Source organism: Populus alba, chromosome 16 (genome assembly GCF_005239225.2).
Source record: "Populus alba chromosome 16, ASM523922v2, whole genome shotgun sequence".
Lineage (NCBI taxonomy): Eukaryota > Viridiplantae > Streptophyta > Magnoliopsida > Malpighiales > Salicaceae > Populus > Populus alba.
In genome coordinates, this window is record NC_133299.1 from 756,690 (window position 1) to 777,843 (window position 21,154).

The 21,154-nt window shown below is 33.5% G+C and overlaps 2 protein-coding genes and 1 pseudogene across 5 annotated transcripts in view; all 3 read right to left on the reverse strand.

The window, feature by feature from the left end:
• Nucleotides 1-21,154, reverse strand: part of LOC118049597 (probable LRR receptor-like serine/threonine-protein kinase At1g53430) — a 90,940-nt gene that overhangs the window by 50,813 nt on the left and 18,973 nt on the right. The gene's annotated exons all lie outside the window — the stretch shown is intronic.
• LOC118035960 (probable LRR receptor-like serine/threonine-protein kinase At1g53440) lies at nt 6,458-9,805 on the reverse strand (annotated as a pseudogene).
• LOC118035958 (uncharacterized) lies at nt 9,750-18,333 on the reverse strand. Of its 4 annotated transcripts, none has more exons than XM_073405366.1 (19): nt 18,203-18,333; nt 17,419-17,557; nt 17,239-17,313; nt 17,074-17,145; nt 16,849-16,920; nt 16,620-16,694; nt 16,201-16,275; nt 15,406-15,477; nt 13,533-13,604; nt 13,354-13,425; nt 13,190-13,261; nt 13,012-13,089; nt 12,858-12,929; nt 12,681-12,755; nt 12,537-12,611; nt 10,866-10,937; nt 10,122-10,183; nt 9,941-10,009; nt 9,750-9,844 (listed from the first exon to the last, which is right to left on the reverse strand). In XM_073405366.1, exons 1-19 carry the CDS (start codon nt 18,321-18,323, stop codon nt 9,780-9,782), a joined length of 1,485 nt encoding a protein of 494 aa, XP_073261467.1. In that variant the 5' UTR covers nt 18,324-18,333; the 3' UTR covers nt 9,750-9,779. The 4 variants fall into 4 exon arrangements, with proteins under 4 accessions (XP_073261467.1, XP_034897522.2, XP_073261466.1 ...); XM_035041631.2 differs by having other exon boundaries at nt 10,115-10,183; XM_073405365.1 differs by having other exon boundaries at nt 9,750-10,009; nt 10,115-10,183.

Consider the following 21,154-nt stretch of genomic DNA (forward strand, 5'->3'; position numbering starts at 1 on the left):
TATTTCCACCAACACTAGATGCTTCCAATCTTGTTTGATGATCTCCAAAACTTCTTTTGCCATGGGATCTTTGAACAGACCAAAGAATTGAGCAATTCCCATAGTTCTGGGAACAAACTGTATGCCCCCAAATTGTCTTACCACTAAAGTCGGAGCATAACTCACATAACCCGTAATCCCCACCAATGGTACCCAATGCCTTTGTCCACAACTCATTAGGACCTTCGTTGTTGTTACCCATGGTGCTCTCCATTTAAAATCGCTATTAGGTAATCCTTCCAATTTATCAACCCAACCCTGGTTGTCTAGATCTCCCCATTTCTTCTTCTTCCACAATCTTTAGGGGTTTTGAGTGAACCACCAAAAATTATTGAAGACAGGTTTCTTTGTTTCGATATGGCTCACCATCCAAATATACAACAGTTGCGTGCAGCATCTCATTGCTCCTTTTCCAGCTTTTCTACAATGGTTAAGTGTCAAAAATGTTTCGGCTAAGATAGCAACCACTGGATTGATCTGTGTGCTCTCATACTCCACATAAGCAGCGGCGGCCTCCAAGCTTACTAAACCAGTCTGACTTGGGAACAACACAAGGCCAAATATACCTAAGGCAATCAATCTCTCTTTTTCTACTTCTGACTCCTTTTCCAACTCTAGCATCCTCCATTTCAAACCGGTGCCATTCTTTTCCAGAAACTTTTCCAAGTTGGAGATTCTGAGCAGTTTTGACAGCTCAGGGATGATCTTGTCGGATCTCAAAGGAGAATAAATCCGATACAGGTCATTCGGAAACTCGGTCAACAATCCATATTCCTCAATCGTGGGGCACAAGTCTATGCTTCCAAAGGAGAAACATCGGTATTCTGGATCCCAAAAATGAACTAAGGCTCGCACCGCTGGGCTTAACACTTCTACCTTTGCGATTTCCATCAAACGTCCGTATTTCCTAAAAAATGCATCTTTATCCACATTCTGAAAATGAGTCGTTAACTTGTTCACCTCATTCAATATGCAATTCAGGTTCTTGATTGGCGACATCTTCTTAGCATCGCTTGTAAGGCAGTCTCCTTCAATCAATTGTGACAGTTCAGAATTCTTTCCATACTCTATGGAAGATTTGGTGATGGTCATTTCGTTCATAAATCCTGTAATTCAAAATGCATGGGGGGTTAGTCTTGTTTCGATGCAAAAGATTTATATCGGAACATACGCCGGGAACCACGTTCCCCAGGTCTCTTCTCGGGGTCCATCGGCGGGGACCACCGCATCGATTACCACGACGGTTATGGCCGTGGAGAGGAGCGAGAGGGTGAGTGCGTGTCGTTTCACGGTAACAGTTTTGCCTGTTTCAGGGGCTCGAGGGATTGTGGAGAGCGGATGAGGGAGAGTGATTTACTGTGGTGTGGTATTTGTAGGGGGATTTGATTTTGACGCAGTGCGAATGTATTGTCTGGAGCACCGACATGGGGGCCATACTGGTTGAAAAACAATTTTGGAAAGTAGCATAAAGAGAATTGTTTTTTGGTTTTTCTTTTTCTAAAAATAACACAGAAAAAGTGTTTTTGCAATAGAGGTTTCTCTTAAAATAATTTTTAATTAAAAAAAAAACTAATCAATGATTTCAAATTAATGTGTAAAAAAACTTAAGGCGTTATTAATATAGATGCATATTTAAAGCAATGTGCAATAAAAAGTAATAAAAACGGATTTAAATATACATTCTATTATTTAATTAAAAATGGCCGATATGCTGCATTATTTTTTAGTTTTGATGATGAATGATAAAAATAAGGCCTGATATGAGTGTTTAAATTTTAATTTAAAATATGATTCAAATAAAAATATTTTAGTTTTTTTATTACTAAAACATGATCCAAATATAAATATTCTTTAAAATCAAGAACAAAATAAATTTTTAGATAAAAATTAAATATCCAGAAAATATATGGGTTGTATTACAGGAGAAAGTACAATCAAGATAACTAAAAGCACTTTGCAAATTTAAGACTAATCATGAAGTTTCTTTGTTTTTCACATTTTGTTCCTTTCTCTTTCAATTTAGATTTTGAACTTAACAAAAAATATTTAGATGGTAGATAATTATTTGATATTATTATTAAATCCAGGCTAGTAGATCAATTTTAAACCCTCTCAATCAATTTTAAACAGTGTGAGAGTTTTTCCAAACATGATTTAGTCAATTTAACTGGTTCAAATATAATTTAATCGTGACTAGTAAAAAAGTTTGAAGATAAAATTAAAAGAAAATAAAATTGATAGAGAAAAAAAAAGGATGAAAATTTTCATTGTAAGATTTATTTACAATTTACATATCAAAGATAATAAATTCATACTGGGATAAGATATATTTTTTAAAAAATATATTGTTGATAGCTAAATTTTGTCCCTATAATGTTTCTCTAATTTTTCCTTGCATCTTTAATTTGATCAATCTTATCTTTAAATACATTATACAGTTCTAATAATATTTATCATTCGGCAGGAGATGTTTAGACAAGTCCACTAAAATTAGTTTTGAAATTGATAATAAATGTAATTTTGACATGTTGATTTAAAAATCTCATAAATAAAAAATTAACATATTAAAGAATAAAATAAATCTCTAATTTTAAGATAAATCATCAAAGAATAGCAAAAACAAAAATATAAATATAGAAAAATAGATACAATGATCGCTAGAGAGCATAATTATGATGTAGACGGAACAACACAGCATTAACAACAAGTATAAGCAAAATAAAATTCTACTAAATAGGGTTAATATACAAAAACTCTCAATTCAAAATCTTATTACTTAATATTTTCTGTCACACCCCCACAAAAATTTTTTATAAAGGGCACGACATCGGCTGGCGATTTTCGTTGTGTTCTAAGGATTTGGTTCTTTGGAGTCGCCACCTAGTATTTGGTCACTAGGAACCCTAACTGGTCTTTCAGAGATTCTAAGGCAAGGGATTGGTTGCGTAAAGGGAAGGTACTAGCACCCCTAATACGCCCTACCTAAGGTAAGCTGCTTGGTGTTTGGTTTGCTCTATAGTCTATGGTGTTGGTGTTTTCTAATCCCGTCAACTCGTAAATCGCAAGGAAAAGAGAATAAAAAAAACGAAGAAAATTTCACAATTCTTAAAAAAACAATTACTTTTCACGACTCGTAAACCGTGGAGAAAAAAATTTAATTTTTGAAATGTTCTCGATCGCAACCAAAGCTTCTTTCAAACATGTGCGTTGATTTATTACTCCCGATAATATTTTGGATGTTCGTCCTTTTAAGGATTTCTTCATCCAAACATTAGCGGTGAACAATAACCACAACTTCTCCTCCCAAAATAAGATTTTTATAGTTTTTGGAATATTGGCCAATACCCTTTGGAGTTTTACAAACAGGTTGTAAAATCCACAAATGCAAGAAAATGATTTGTGTTTAAGAAATCCATGCGAAAACACATTTTCAAAAACTTCCAATATTTTTTTTTTATATATAAAAAGAACATTCAAAACATGTTAGTGTATTGGCCGTATGCAACACGCAAAGAAAATATATTTTTTTTTTTGACGAAATCGGGGTATTTTTAATACTGAATTTGTATCTCCACAGCATAAAAATACAAACTAATATTAAGTCATTTTTAAAAAGATGTACGAAAAAAATCAATAATATTTTTAAGGAATTTTTAGAATTTTTTTGAAAGCAAAAAAATTTATCTTTGAAAATTTCAGGTGTCTCGACTAAAATCAGATATTTCAAATACTGATTTTATACCTCCATAGTATAAAAACAAAAATACAAACCCCCTAAAATATATATATATATATATATATATATATATATGAAAGGAAAATAACAACATTTTTTTTAGATTTTTCAGATTTTTTATAAATATTTTATATATATAACATATACACACATATTTTATATTATATATTAATTATTAAGGGGCTGGGCCGGCCCAACTAATTGGGCCGGACTTAGCCTCACAAGTCATTGGGCCGGTATCGGCCCAAGAAAAGTGACTGGCCGATCTCGGCCCAAGAAAAGCGAATGGGCCGATCTCGGCCCAAGAAAGAGAATGGGCCGACCTCGGCCCAAGGAAAAAAAATAACTTGGTCTGGGCCGGACTCGGCCCAGGCCGCCAGGTTGGGCCAGAATCCTTCTGGCCCATATACATGCTTCTGGGCCAGAACCCATCTGGCCCAGAAGAGAAAACAGAACGGGGGGAATTAATTTCCCCCCGTCCCCTGCATGCAGAACAATTCTGCATGCAGGAGACGAAACCTACAGCAGAAGAAGAAAACAAAAGTGCAGGGGATAGAGCGTACCTGGCGGGGCTGGAGACGGTGGTTTGCTGGCAGGGCTGCGGTGGCGTGGCTCGTGGACGGCGGCTCCGGGCGGCGTTGCTGCTGTTTCTAACAATGGCTAAAAATTTCTTCCTCCTCCCCTCTCCTTCGTGTTTTTTTTTTTTTTAGTGGCTGTTTGTTCTCGGTTTGGTTTTGGTTTTTTTGGTTTCGGTTTCCTTCTTCTCGGTTTGTTTCTGTTCTTCTCTCTCTTTCGGGCCTTACTTCTCTTCTCTCTCTCTCTTCGGTTCCTCTCTATTTATAAGGAAAAAAAGGACCGGCGTGCCTTTTGTTAGTGCGCCTTCAATCACGCAACGGCTGGTCGGCCATTGATGCTTTCGGTGGTGGTGGTGGGGGCGAGGAGAGAGAGGCGGGAAGGTTTTCAAATTTTTCATCTTCTGTTGCTGGTAAACCGGGGGGAAAGAAGAAGATGAACAGTGTCGTTCAAAACGACACCGTTCTAGTCTTCTTTTTTTTTTTTTTATATATATATGAAACGGCGTCGTTTTGGATAAAACGCGCCGTTTCATTTAAATGGCCAAACTTCAAATCAGTCCTTCAAATTCGGTCTCCGCCCCTCTTGTTGGCCGCATTTTTCACTTTGGTCCTTGGCCTCTGATTTATGCAATTGAGTCCTCAATTGATTAATAAACTTTCAATTTCTTCAATTAGGCCCCTGAACCGAATAATTGCAGCCCCTCCATTTACGCGCCTCTTCCAATTTGGTCCCTGGTTTCGGATTTTCTTAATTAAGTCCCTAATTGGCCATTAAACTTCAATATTTATGCAATTAAGCCCCTGATTTGACTTAATAAAATCCTAAAAATTATAATTTGGCCCCAGAACTTAAATTTCTTCAATTTAAAGCCCAAATTGACTTAAAAATCAATTTTTCTTGCAATCAAATCCCCTATAAATCCAATAAAAATCAATTAAACCCATAAACATCCAAATTTGGGCTTCTCTCCTCAAAATTCAAAATTTCCTTCTCAATAGGGTTCTCATCCTTCAAGAATATATTGTCAAGAATCCAATCTTTGTATCTTTATACTCCTTGACCAATTTTCTGACCATTTTCCGAGCGCTTCTGCCTCTTGTCATTTTTCTAGCCTTCTTTGGCTATTTATTTTATTTTTTTGCGGGGACCCAAAAATGGGTTACAACATTTTCTTTCTAGTATTCTCTTGAAATTCAAGCTAACCAACTTTGTTTCGTCCCTTTCTATATCTAAGCTCTTCACCGGCTTCGCCGGATCTTGCTAAGACAAACCTTGGATGTTGATGGAGAAAATCCTGCTAGAAACAAGAAGTTGGCAGAGGCAGAATCGGCATCTGTCCTGCCTGCTCGAAAGCCTGTCTTAGCAATCCTGCTTTAGATTGCTAATAAAAAGGATTTATTCCATTCAAACTTCTTAGGTTTGGAAACAATCTTTGGCAAATTTATTTTTAATTAGTCTTATTCATAAAAGTATCCTAAGACAATCATTTAGCTTCGACATTGATGCAATATTTATACCAAAAAAGTCTCTTTAGACGTTTAATGTTTATGTATTGTAAATTTATTTGTATTTATTTTCGTTATACAAAAAGTAAGGTATACCTTTTATATCTACCTATGTATCTAACTAGTCCAAGTTTAAGAGTTTTTCATAAAGAGACAGTACAATACTACTACGTGGATTGAGCCTATGGGTTGATATGAAATATAATTAATTTAGAATTTGAAGCGGTTTAAATTAAATAAATAAATAATTTAGTTGATTTGATAAAAAAAATTTAAGTTGATTTACAGATCAATCAACACCCGGCTCTTAATTTCTAGAATTTTTTTTATAAAAATATATTATTTTTTATTATATTAAAAAATACATTTGAAAATTGACTCAGGATGATCTTTTTAACTCATAACCTGTATTTTATCTTGATCAACTTTATATCAAGTTTTACAACTATGTTAGATTTATTAATTCTTACGGAATTATTTTGGATCCATATCTAATATAAAAATGTGATCCAATATTTAATATTAAAATTGTAGTTGCATAAATCTAATGAGTTTGTAAAGTAGATAATATCATAAAATTATCCTTTATACATGCTACATATAAAGGATGGCAAATAATAATATTATTCAATTCACGATATTACCAACAACCATAATAGCACAAATAAATCATAGCAGACAAAGCAAACACACATATTTTTTCATGGAGTCTCTCACGCACACATCAATGTTCTCTTGACACCACCACATAATTAGACCCAAGCAATTACAAAATAAAAAAGAGGTAGAAGGTTTTCATCACCAAACTTAACATTACCAATTAGCTAAGAAATTGGCTCTATTTCCAACACCCTGGAACACGCACCGCATAGTCCTCCAATACTTGCTGATGGAGTATCATCACCTTCAGAAATCTCATCAATTCTTTTCTCACCTTCAAGTACACTAACGACTTCGGATATTTTAGGCCTGAGAGTAGGAGACAGATTAACGCACTTCATTGCTAACAGCAAAACAGTGAGAGCCTGCTTCCTGTTGTAACTGGATGCTAATTTCTTGTCCACCAAGTCAAGGATTCTTCCCTTATCGTGCAAAACACCAGCCTGCAATTACAAAGCAAGATTGGCTTAGCTCCGAGTAGTAAGGAAATAATCAAGTAAATATTCCTGATTATTTTCTATTCAATAAAAAACAAATCAAGGAATTAAATAATTCTAGGTAATCAAGAAATTATTTCAATCATCCAATTAAAGGATACAATCAACTATATTTTCTATAATTTATTTTATTTTATTTACTTATGTGTCTTGTTATATAATTATATAAACTTCATATGAGTTGAATATAACACATATATCAAATTATTGAATAATAATATCTTTTTTTTATTCTAAATTTCTTCTTAGTATTAGAGTGATCTCTAAATATTAGCTTTTGTTTTTTCATGAGTTGAATGTAACACATATTAATTTATTTGATGTTGACAGAACATGTTTGGTTTGATAATAACTATGAAAAAAAAAAAAACAAAGGGTTTATCCTGTAAGACCCACTTACTTTATCCAGAAGAAACTCAGCTTCTTGGTTTGGTGTGTAATCTGCACTAACTTTCCCGCTAACGATTTCGAGTAGGACAATTCCAAAACTGTAAACATCAGCTTTAACAGTTATTGCTTTTCCCATTGAATACTCAGGTGCCATGTAAACTCTGCAATAAGAGATTAATTATTGGTTAATTAGCTCTTAATTAAAAGAATGGAACTAGTTGTCAATCAATGATCATAATATATACTTACCGCGACCCTTTTGCTTTGATGGCCATAAATGGATCTTCCTCATAACAAAGCGTTGCCAATCCAAAGTCAGACAACTTGGCCGTAAGAGAGTTATCAAGCAAAATATTACTAGGTTTTATGTTTCCATGAACAATCTTGAACCTTTTCTCTTCATGTAAATACTTCAAACCTCGCGCTATTCCCAGACAGATACCAAATCTAGCTTTCCAATCAAGTTTTGTTGTGGAATTTGGTTCTACAAATCAAGGTTATTGATATTAAGTTATTGATATTTGCAAGTACACTATCCTTGTACTAACAGAAGATTTAAATATACAATTACATGAGTTTCACAAGGCAATGCATTAGGTGAAAGAGCAGGATGAAAATCGGGTGATGGCAGTATTACCGAACAACGCATGGTGAAGGGAGCCTTTATGCATATAGTCATATACTAGGAGATGCAGGTCTTTAATAGAATAGCCATCCAACAATTGAACAAGATTCTCATGATGCAAAGATTTCATGTTGAAGATTTCCCTTTGTAATTCATCTTTTCCATGTTGCTTTGATTGGGGAGAAATCTTCTTCACTGCTAATTTTATCTCATTCGGCAATTCAGCCTGTATACACGTGAAATCAATTTACCAGAACTGTGAGAGAAAAAAGTGCATGTTGAAGAACAAATGTTTCAGAAAAGACAATCTGACCTTGTATACTATTCCAAAGCGTCCCCTGCCAATCTCCATTTTGGGGCTGAATTTTCGAGTAGCATCGATTATTTGTTTGAGGGTGAAAGATTTTCCTTGGACCTCAATGGTTATTTCTATTTGAAGAAAACATCAAAGTAAGAATTCTTAAGGTAGTGTGGTGCATAATGATTTTAGATTAGCATGGAGAGGTACCATCCAACTCGCTTTTCCGCAGCCAGCCCATTTTCCACATGAAAGCCAACAGAAGTAGAGGAGCAAATACTGAACCTGCAGTAATCCCTGCAATTTGTGAAGGAGATAGTCCATTGCCACCAGCTTTGAACTCTGGATACAAATAGTGGAAGACAGAAAGAAAAAATTATTTATCCAGATAAAGGGTAGCAGAAATCTTTGCTCAACAAAAATAAAAGAAATGCAACTCTTTACTTGCAGTTACGGAAATGCCTGACACAAGGGGTCCATTCAGATACAGGGCAGCAGTACTTGAATAGGAAAAAGCTGGCTCCGGGAAAGATCCTTTTCCAGCCCAGAAAAAATGGATAGTCAATAGATTATCATCTCCTACATATGCTGGGAAATCTTGGCTCCATGTCTTATCGGTGCCGCTGGCCATTTCTTTTATGTTGAAGTCTGTTAGATTTCTCTTCCCCTGTATCCAAAAGTGGATGTTGAATGATGGGAATGTTTGAAAGAAGTGCAGAAAAATATAGTGGTTACCTGTATATATACATCAAAAACACGTTTCCCTAAATTCGAGTAATCTTCATCATTTTGGTAAACAGTTTCAGCGAAGTAAAGCTTCACAGTGTAATGTCCTTTAAATAAACAGAAGCCGTAATATGTCAGAGAAAGAGGGCAGAGGCGAGTTGAGTTGTATAACTGTGTCTCAGAAGAACCACAAATTCCGTTTTTTATGTAATGACTGGAACCGTTAGTTTCCGAATCAAAGTCTCCAGAACAAGAACAAGAATAAGCCCATTTTTCTTTCAGTGCTATATAGTAATTTAATGTTGAACGGTCTTCTTCAAACACTTTCCGTCAACAATTGCCTTTTCCTCTCCACAATTTATATATAAGGAATCGTCTGCAAAAAATGATAATCAGTACAGAAAATCTGTCCTGCGCAAAATTAAGAGCTTCTTAATAGAGCTTACACTTTGGTTTTCCCTGACATTTATCTTTCAAATCACGTATAGAATTCCTAGAAATAGCAAACAACATTTGTAAGAAATAGCTCAGGATTATTTGTTCTAAATTAATTGCACCATATGGAGGATATTACCATACCTGTATGGTTCACTGCTTGAGTAGGAACAACATGCAAGCAGTTGGTGCACATGATACAAAATGATCAGAAGTTGGAATTTCATAGACAATAATATTCTTGCAAGTGAAAAAAAAGGAAGAAGAAAATGAAGTTGCCGTTATTACATGTTCAGCTTTCGTTCTCCTTTCTTCGGACCATCACGTGGAATTTCAAAATTATTATATGACAAGTCCCTGCAACATTATTGTTTATATATCAAGATTTTATTGAGGAAATCTACAAAAGGGAAAACAACCCATCTGAGCAAAGAGCACAAAGCCATAACATACGCCTTGTCTTCAATGTTATCAGTAACCCAGGAAGGTACGGTGCCATTAAGCATATTTCCTGTGAGAAACCTAAACAAACAAAACCAGTATGAAAACATCCCATGTACTTTTTTAACAGAGTGGCAGAACGATCTTATTATAAGACATCGAGTTCAAGGAATCTCTTTTGCATACATCTTACTTAATTTCAGCTTTTTCATGGAATCTGGTATTCCACCAGTTAAGTTGTTAAAGCTCAAGTCTCTGCAGGATCAAAAAAATGAAAGCAATTAATCGTTATCTTTAATAATTTCATAAAAAAAATAATGGAAAGTTTAGTTTGATTTGATTTGTTTTTAGTTTTTAGGTTAAAATATTCAAGCTCGCTATTGACTTTTTTATTTTTATTTTTTGACAACTTGATATTTTCACTTGAAGTGGAAAATTCTAAAATGAGAACGAAGTGTATGGGAAAGGTTCTTCTTTTACTGGATCACACCACACCTGAGAGTAGTTTTATATATACAAGTTTTTTTACAACAGGATTATTCAATTGACTCTAATTAAGTTGATAATCAAAAAGGGCGCGCCATCGGATCATCCTTTTAAAAGCTTTTTAATCTTCAATGATAATGAAGTGGTACTATTAATCAAAAAACATGCTATCAAATCAAATCTTAGACGAACTATTTTCAACAGCATACAACTTGTTTACTCTAAAAATTGGCTCATTAAGGTTTTAAGATATTCCTTTTGTGTTCAAGGGGAAAATATTAAAAATTAGATTTTTAAAGATTAATAATATAGACCCTAATTTTCTAATCATTAAAAAGATTGATTCTGTAAACACATAATTGATTCTTTAATACCTTCTAATGAATAATGCATGGCCTAAAGGCCCTAAACAAATTACCAAATCGTTTACAAAAGAGGGAATGAAACTTACAGGTATTTTAACGATGACCAATCACCAATGTACCGGGGGATTTCACCACTTATTGAGCAATTCCTTATCACCCTACACAAACCATTGAAGAAGTTGGTGTTGGGATTTATCCAATGCATACATATCTTTAAGAGCCACGTACATAAATATTGAGAATATCATCAAGAGTCACATACATAAATATTGTAACTTCATGATTCTGTTATGCCTATAGTCGTAATATATATATATATATATATATATATTATATATATATATATATATATATTTTAAATTCTCAAACCTGAATCCCAGATACAACTGGTCTTCATAGCATGTAATAGCTCATAAAAAAACTCAAGATCATATAAAGAAAACTAGGCCTAAAAATATATTTATGTAAAAGATCGGTCATAATCCAAATTCTACAACAATAACGCTCCAGACATATATAATTCTAAGTGTATATGGTTTTTTTATTATTTAATTTGAATTTATATTGTTGCTATCTAATTTTTGACCTAATACTTAAAAAAAACAATAAATAAATAAAAAAACACTAAAAACTCAAAAAAATATGTTCTTTATATATTTACATTGTTTTTAGTATTTTTAATGTTGTTTCAAAATAATTAAAAATTTTAAAGATTTTTTGAATGTGTTTGATTTTGAATGTGTTATTTTTTAAATAATTGAATTTTCTTATTGAGTGATATTACTTATTTGTTTTTTTTTTAAATTAAAAATAATCAAAATTAACAAAAAAAGAAAACAAATTGAGAAACAATTGAGACCTAACAATATTCTATTTATAAATAAGAGTCACACAACACACAATAGGGGCAATTTTGAAAACAATAAATAAAGAAACCACAAAAATAATAATCCTAATCCGCTCCCCTCCTCCATAGACCCGAACCAGGCCCTCCAGATCCACCGATATTACCACCCCTCTGCTCTTTCAGCCGCCCCCATCTCTGCTAAACCAAGAACCAGCTCTCTCTCTCCTTCACTCAGCCACCTCTGCCTCTCTGTAATTCCATCATAGATGCCATTCCAGATCACCCCCCTGTTTCCTGGTTTTTCTCAGCCGTTTCCAGCACTGTTTCTGAGTCTATTTTGTAATTTGTGGCTTTCGAAATGTGTATTTAAATTATTGTAAGCAATTTTAATTTTTGTTACATTGGAAACCTGAAACTGGGAGTGGGTGAGTAAACATTGAATGTGTGGTTGGGAGTGTGTTTGTGGGTATTTCTTTTATGTTTTTTGAATGTTAAAAAACAAAAAGAATTAATTTTTTTTTTAATTTGCATATGATAATCTCGTATCTATTTCACATGAAATTTCAAGAATATATTTTGGTATGTATTTTGGGGTTTAATAACTAGTTTTATACTCTTTTTTTTTTAATAACCCGGGGTGTTCGGGCCAGCTTAGCGCACCACGACTAATTCCCGAGCCTACTGAACATCTTGCAAGCCCAGTAGACAGGTAAGGCACCGCGGGGGTGACAGACTGGTGCACAAAGAGGATCGAACTCTGAACAGTCGCAAGGCAAGTCTTGCAGTTGACCACTGAGCTAGACCCTCAAGTTGCACTAGTTTTATACTTTTATTACTTAAAGCCTTGATAATTATTTATGTGATTTTCGAGTGTGAGCTTTAAAGAAAAGCAAAGGAAGGAAAAACTCACAGGTATCTTATTGCCGTCATATTTGCATATTCTGGGAAAGGGAAACCGGTCGAGCTTCTTACATCACTAACATACCTGGAAGAAAAACCATCCAGAATAAAACATGCGTTTATTTCAACCCGGTTAAATTTATAGAGCACTTACAAGCGCTCGAGTTTTGACATGTTAAAAAGAGGTTCAAGAGGCAGCTCTCCTTCAAAATCATTTCCGGAGAGGAACCTGTCATCAGTACACAAAAACACAAATTATTGAATGATATTCTTCGATCATCGACAGTTTCTCAATCAAATAATATTACAGAAAGTACAAGTAATTTCTTACAGGTAAGAGAGTTCAGTCCAATTCGCAATGAACCTTGGTACTTTACCGGTCAAACGGTTCCCAGCTACGCTACTGCAGCCATAGTTAGTTGCTTTTCCTTGGAACAATAATTAAACTGATTGTTGGTTGAAAGAACATGATGAGTTGCACTTACAAAATTTCCAATTGACCCAAAGTAAAGTTGGCGTAATTTTCCGGCAGTTCTCCAGTCAAATTGTTGGAGCTCAACTCTCTACAACAACAAATCAAAAGGATTGTAATTTACCCTTTTTCTATTTTATTTCTCCTCTTACTATCTTCCGTGGTTCTACAAGGTGCTTTTTGAAACTTACAAAGCATATAGAGATCCCAATCTTCCAAGTTCTGGTGGAAGCTGACCAGTGAGTTCATTGAAGCCCAAGACCCTAGTTAAATAAGAGATAAGAAACAAACCAAACTCAATAAGTTAAAAGGAAATTCAAGGAGAATGAAAGAGTGAGCGAGCGAGTTTCTATACATCGACCGGAGATGAGAGAGGGTGCCCAATTCCTTAGGGATTTCACCTGATAACATATTATACCACAAAATCCTGAAAACACCCACAAGAATAAGAGCACAAAACTTGCATCTGAAATGGAAAAAGAATTTAATTCACATTATATGATACTGAAAAAACTGTGATTGGATAACACGTACAGATATCTGAGAGATGACAAATTCCCCAAAGATGAAGGTATGGAGCCATCGAGGAAGTTTCTCGAGAGACGGCTATGCATATGTATTACCATATAAGTTCATTATTACTCAAATAAGAACAATAATTTAAAATTTTATGAAACACAAACTAAGAACTGAAATTAGTTATTATATATGATCCAAAAGCTAAGCAGCTCTTTGTTCATAATCATGCAGGCAACCAAACAAGCATTAGCACAGTTAAGCAATTAGCCAAACAAGGCTACTATCCTAATTACATAGGAGAAAAGAACCAAACAGAACTCAGAAGTTAATTTTTGTGACCATTAACCATAGTTATCATACCATTAACCTTAGTTATAAGACCCAACCCAGGGTTGACCCAGCCAAGAAGCTGAGTCTCAGGTTAATTCGGATTGACCCTAATTACATAGGAAAAAAGAACCAAACAGAACTCAGAAGTTAATTTTTGTGACCATTAACCATAGTTATCATACCATTAACCTTAGTTTATAAGACCCAACCCAGGGTTGACCCAGCCAAGAAGCTGAGTCTCAGGTTATACGGGTTGACCCGGGTCAATCCGAATTAACCCGGAAAAATTAAAAAAATATTTAAAATTTTAAAATTTCAAATAAAAAATTTAAAAAATCAATGTGAATATAAGTTATACACGTTATATAAATAATGAAGTTTAAAATATTATTTCAAAATATTTTTTATCTTACATTAAAAAATATGATTTAATTTTTCCTTGTAAACATATAGTATATATATTAAAAGATTTCAAATCTCAAATTGAAAAAATAAAGCATTCTTTTAGTATTTATATACTAAAATTTGAAAATGGTTAATAACAACTAAAAAATATAATAAAAAGGAGGGGTCTCTAACTAGAAGAAAAAACACATTTGAGAAAAAAAAGGATCTTAACTGGGTTTTGCCGAGTTTTTGCTCATTTCGTTCTTTTATCTTACTTAGACCAGTTCAGCAAAAAAGTCAATCAGGTTCCGGATCGACCAGTAAATCCGGTTCGGGTTTAATAACTATATCATTAACACCTTGCCATGAGAATTTATAAGTATTAAGACCCCAAACGGCTTGCCCTTATTTTCATTTCTAACAAAGCTAATTTGAGTTGAAAATGTTTCCCCAAAAATTCTATTAAAAAATCTTAACTATTACAACTATAAGTTTAATCTATCAATTGCCTATTCAGTAACTTCTTATTTAATTTAAAGAAGGAATTTGAGTTTCTTAACTCAAATTTTCACCATTATAATATAATTATGTAGTTCTAAACACTTTATCTCCTAATGAAAACGAGATCCTAACTATTATTTGATGGAATATAATTTAAAAGAAGTGATTTTAGAGGAAAAAAAAATGTTAGATATAATTTCATAGAACTCTTAAAAACAGAAGTTACTAATTGTATGCTCTTTTCTTACCATAATATATTATTTTTTAAAAGAACAGCAATGGTATAAAATCAACCCCAAATATCCAAGATGTTCGCCTATAATTCATATAATGGATAGTTTTGGTTAGTGCCATTTGTTTTTTTTTCTAAATCGATGATGGATAGTTTGCTTTTAACTATATTAGAAATCATAATTTAGTTTTGAAGCATGACATCTAAATACTTCATTAGGAAAGAAATGAGAATCTTTAAAAAATGGACATGGAATGTTTATGAATAAAAGTCAGTATTAATAAAATACATATAAACACCCACAAGAATAAGAGCATAAAACTTGCATCAGCAATGGAAAAAGAATTTATTTGACACTGAAGATGATACTTAATTATAACTATATGATACTGAAGAGACTGTATTTGACACAAGAGGCTGTGATTGCATGATACTTACAGATATAGGAGGGACGACAAATTTCCCAAGGATGAAGGTATGGAGCCTTTGAGGAAGTTTGTAGAGAGATCGCTGTGCATATGTATTACCATATAAGCTCATTATTCCTCACTAAGAACCAATAATATAAATTTTATGAAGACACACTAAGAACTGAAATTAGTTATTGTATATGATCCAAAAGCTAAGCAACTCTTTGCTCATAACTATATATTAATGGAAGTGGGAAGACATTCACAGTACATTAATGGAAATATATATTATTAATGGAAATATAACAAAAGATTACAAACATTAAATGATGAATCAATACAGATTTCTTTATCAGCTCCCTTGTGTCTAGATGACACTTATTTTATTTTATTTTACTTTTTCGAACACACATCTAAATTATATTTGTAATACACCTTTTCCTCTTTAAAGAAACAATAGAAAAAAAAATTATACTCATATTTAATTTAACATATCTACATATATTAACATTAAAGATTAAAATATTATAAAATTAATTTGGGATAAATTAAATTTGAGATGAAAAGACACACACACAACACACACACATATATATATATAATATATATATATATATATATATATATATATATATAGTCCAAGCTAAATAACTACAGCCCAAAGACCGCATATCCGAGGCAGAAGCTAAATATATCAATTATAGGGATTCTGAATCTTATTTTTGTTAATTTTATTTTAAAATAAAGAATATTTATGGACAAATCACTGCAACAAAATAAACTGCAGTAATAGTATATGACCATGGTACTGGAGATCACTTACAGATAGTTGAGTGAACGCAAGTTCCCCATGGTGACGTCAGGGATGCTACCATCAAGTTGATTGTAGGACAAATCACTGTTTTGGTAACAGAATTGTTATCAATTAGTTGAGCTCAGCATAATATTCGTTTAAATTAACATTGATTTCCCTATATTTCGTGAATACTTGTCAATTTACAAAATATCAATTTTATTTAAAAAAAAAAAAAATTCAACCATCATTAATTTATATGTGTGTAATATATATATGGTTACCCAATAGTAGATAATAAAGTATAATACATGGTCTGTTTTAGAATTTGATAACTTATCCATTTAGTCACTTAGCACTGGAAAATAATAGTAAGAACGTATTTAACGAACATTGGCAACAAAATAAACTGCAATAGTAGTATATGACCATGGTACTGGATCACTTACAGATAGGTGAGTGAAGACAAGTTCCCCATGGTGAAGTCAGGGATGCTACCATGAAGTTGATTGTCGGACAAATCACTGTTTTGGTAACAGGATTGTTATGAATTAGTTGAGCTCAGCATAATATTCGTAAAATTAACATTATCTTGATTATACAGCCGAACTTTTATCTTGATTCTTTTAGAAAAAAAACCGCAGTAGTAGTAAATGACCATGGTACTGGATCACTTACAGATAGGTGAGTGAAGACAAGTTCCCCAAGGTGAAAGGGATGCTACCATCAAGTTGATTGTAGGACAAATCACTGTTTTGGTAACAGGATTGTTAACAATTAGTTGAGCTCAGCATAATATTCGTAAAATTAACATTATCTTGATTATCCAGCCGAACTTTTATCTTGATTCTTTAAGAAAATAAACTGCAGTAGTAGTTATGACCATGATAGTGGATCACTTACAGAGAGGTGAGTGAACGCAAGTTCCCCATGGCCACAGGGATGCTACCATGAAGTTGATTGCTGGACAAATCACTGTTATTAATGTAATAGGATTGTTATCAATTAGTTGAGCTCAGCATACTGATTCGAATGATTATCATCACATGTCATATATATGATACTCACATTTGTTCTAGGTGAACGAGACTAGCCAAGGCTTCAGCGTCGATTTGTCCTTTTAATTCGCGGCTTGAGAGATGTCTACCACCCAAAAATGGCGTCAACATAGAAACCAGTGAGTTATAGAGAGGATGCATTGCCTTACAAAAATAAAAGAAAATTGGATGAAGTTGATGAGGAACTTACAGGCCGGTGACGTGATAAACTGTGCTGTTCTGATCATAACTCCAACTGCAACTGATGCCTTTATCATCACAAGACGAGCGTGAGATTTGTTGAGAAGTATTCCACCTTAACGTGGTCATCAATTCATCCAAAGCCTTTGCTGCCAAACGTTTTTCAACAAAGAAACACATATTTTGTTTAGCAAGATTCAAACAGGTAGCATACCTGATACCTTCATGATCAAAACCATATATTTTTAGCTTCCACAACCTCAAGCTACCTCTAGCTAGCTTCAAATCCGAACTAAAAGGAAAAAAAAGAAAAGAAAAAACTAGTGCTAATTTATTGTCAATTGACTATATAAATCCATCTAGATTTGCTTACTACAATCCTCGTAAAAATCAATTCATCCTTAACCAATCACTTCACTTGATAGTTATAGGAAAAGATGGAGAAGCAGAAAATATCTAAGATATATATGCAGTGCGTAGGCTAGCACTACGGAACTCTCTGCCAGGCTGTGGAAGCACTAGAGAGTGCAAATGGAAGAGAGAAATAGCAGTATCTTGTGCGTAAGGCTTTTCGTTGTTTGGGTCACAAAGATTAAGACCCTTCCTTCCAGCTCAAGTACTGTTCTCTCTTCTTTCTCTTGTTAGCTTGGATCAGTTTCTTGCAAACATGAGTGAGTTTATAGTCTAAACAGTCAATTGAGTTTATATTCTTGAAAACAAATTTTCTTTCTTCTTTTGTATATAGGAGGAAAAGGATATATATGTAGATGGAAAAGTATATCGTGCGTGTGTACCTTCATCTTCAGGCAACTGCGGGCTGTCAGAGGAATTTGTTGATTGACAAACTACATAGCCAAATTGACAAAGAAGAAGAACGGCTATAAAGGAAACAAGCTTAGGAAAGAGCTTAGCCATTACTCTAGCATGCAATGCGCTTCCCACAAGACGTACATATTCTTTATATAGATATTGTTTTTCCGTTCAAACTGTTATTAACTCTGAATCAATTACCTCACATTACCATATTGTCCCTGTCCAAATATCAAAATACCTGAGAATAGTAACTTGCAATATTATGCATGGAGGCCTAACAATTTTGGTTCAAGTAAATTGCAAAATGATTCCAAAGCAGCATTTTTTAAAATTGATTATCTCGTAGTCTTTAAAACGTTGTAAAATTTGCATATTTGAATTCAATTCATGCATAATTAAAGGGTAGTAATTATTCGAATATAATATATAATTATGAGTTATTATGCATTATTAATCCAACACTATTTTTGTTTCTATTATCCATCACTGATCTAGTTGTGTGCCTCACAACTAACCACCTGTCATGATACAATAAGCACGCACTTCTTCCACTTTGTTGCATGCACACTTCCACTTTCAGTCTTTCAAGATTCCACTTTAAAGCTTTATTGGTCGTTACTTGGAGCGGAGCAAATAATTAAATACTATTATCTTGCACTACGTATCAATGTCCACAAATCAGAAAAACAAACTCAAACATGAAGTTCTTAATTCCATGGAAGATTTGTAGTGGTGACTAAATGGTTAGATAATTACCCTCTCCATTTTGTATATGTTCTTCACTGTCGCTTAATTATGAATAGGCAGCAGGAAAATGTAACAGATCAAGATTGAAAACAGAATCACACTGCCAACACTCATGCCACTGCTTCTACATGCAGTGCAAGAATTACTCTTCGCGCGTGTATCTGTCCAAGAATTGCTCTCTGCCCGAGTGAATAGAAAGAGGTAGTAGGAGCCAATCTGAGAAATGAATGATTCTTTCTGTCTGTCACGGGGGGTGTGAGCGCCGACGCAATGTCGTCTGGCGACGGCGGAGGCTCTTATCATGCCTCTTGTGTGAGGTATTGTGTGTTGGAAAAGATTTTGGATTTAATCATAAAATTATGATTAATATTTAGGAGTCGTCACCTAGTATTATGATCATTAGAAACCTATGGTCTGCAAGAATCTGAGTAAAGGACTGGTTGTGTAAGGGAAGACGCATCACCCCAAGTGCACCCTACCTAAGATAAACTACATTGTCATTTGATTGTTTTTTTTTCTAAGTCGGGTTTTTATTCGTTGATCTTTTCTAAGGTTTAAGGCAGATCTTTCTTCATAAGAAAGTCCCTACTTTATTGAGTAAATCCTAGCCGTTCTAAAGTCTGAATTTTAACATATTTATTTACAAATTGTATCTTTAATACCTGACGGTGTACTTTATCGTCTAATTTTACATTCCTCAAATATTAAAATCTACATCTGAATCCTAAAAAAAAATTGGAAATTTTTTTTTGACATGTTGGTCAAATCCTAATGGATAATCATAAACTGGTTACAATATTTATTTTTTAATTTTTTAAACATGAAAAAGATGCAATTTATTTTATTTTTAAAAAAAATTATTTTTTTAAACAATAACTCAGAATTGGATTCTGACTATGTCTATAGGGGTCGGTACTAAAGGCAAGAGCAGTTCCAGGTGATGCAGTGGATTAAGCCATTGATCATGTGTAAACGACGGAAGTCAAGAAGGTTCCTCGAAGCCCGCCACTAAAGCTATTAATTCTTCTCTCTCCCGCCAAGGTCCCCTTTCGTGGAATAGCAGAGACCACTACCAATCAACCAGAAGAAAATTCCAGTAGCTTTTGGAAAATACAGAGTTCCTGCCCATGATCACAACCATGTACGCAAGCCAATCTTAATTCCAATAAAGCCCGTTTAAATAGTAGAGTTTTCACATAATTTTACTAAGATCTCTACTTTTAATCCCTACCATTTCTAAATCAAAGATGGAATACAAAGATCAGTCATATGCTGCGAAAAGAAAAGAAAAAAATCAAGAAAAGAGAGCTTGTCTCGATAATTATAATACATACTTGTATCACAGTGAGGTTTAGAAAACAAGCATGGATATATATTATCTCTTAATTAGCCTCAGTTGAAAGCTTTTGCTTCTAAACTTGTGAAAGGTAGAGTTTCGGCAAGAAGATGAGGGATGACAGGTGAAAGTAAGTGTTCAAAAAAATTGAAAAGTGGAAGTGGGGATAATTTCGTCAAATTTTCTTAAAAGAGTAAGAGACAAATTTAATTTAGACAAAGAGGTCAAGTAAAAGCAAAATCTATTTATATTTTTTAATTTATTTTTATCTAACAACAAAGAGGTACTCATTACTAAAGCAAGTCTAATTATATTTATCTAATGGGTAGCTAAGTGTACTAATTTTCTGGGCGATTTATACATAAAGATAGTATGCTAAAAAATGCTTACACCATTATTAAAACCATCTTATTTAATGTACAATCATATTATGAAAAATATGCTAAAATAAAGTGGGCGATTTATACATAAAAGATAACTAATAATCCAATAACTTAAGTTCGAGCCAGAGATGATGATCTATCACGTGGTGGCAAAGCTCTGTCAAGCAAGCATATGAAGTGACTTGTAGATCTCTAAGTATAAGGCATCTTTACAATATAAGACAAAATTAGCATAATTCTCTTACAATGGTCCTTTTTTTTTTTATCATTTTACATTGTTTTTACTATAAATTTGAAAGTTAAGGTATTATTGTAATCTAAATATATTAAATATTATTAAAAAAAAAAACATGAAACGCTAACATGAAGAAAACCCTCGCACTATTCAGGCAGCATGAGAAGTGTCGTCCAACTATCAAATGCTACCTGTGTTTGAAAGGTCTCCTCGCCCCTCAAGATGGGGTAGT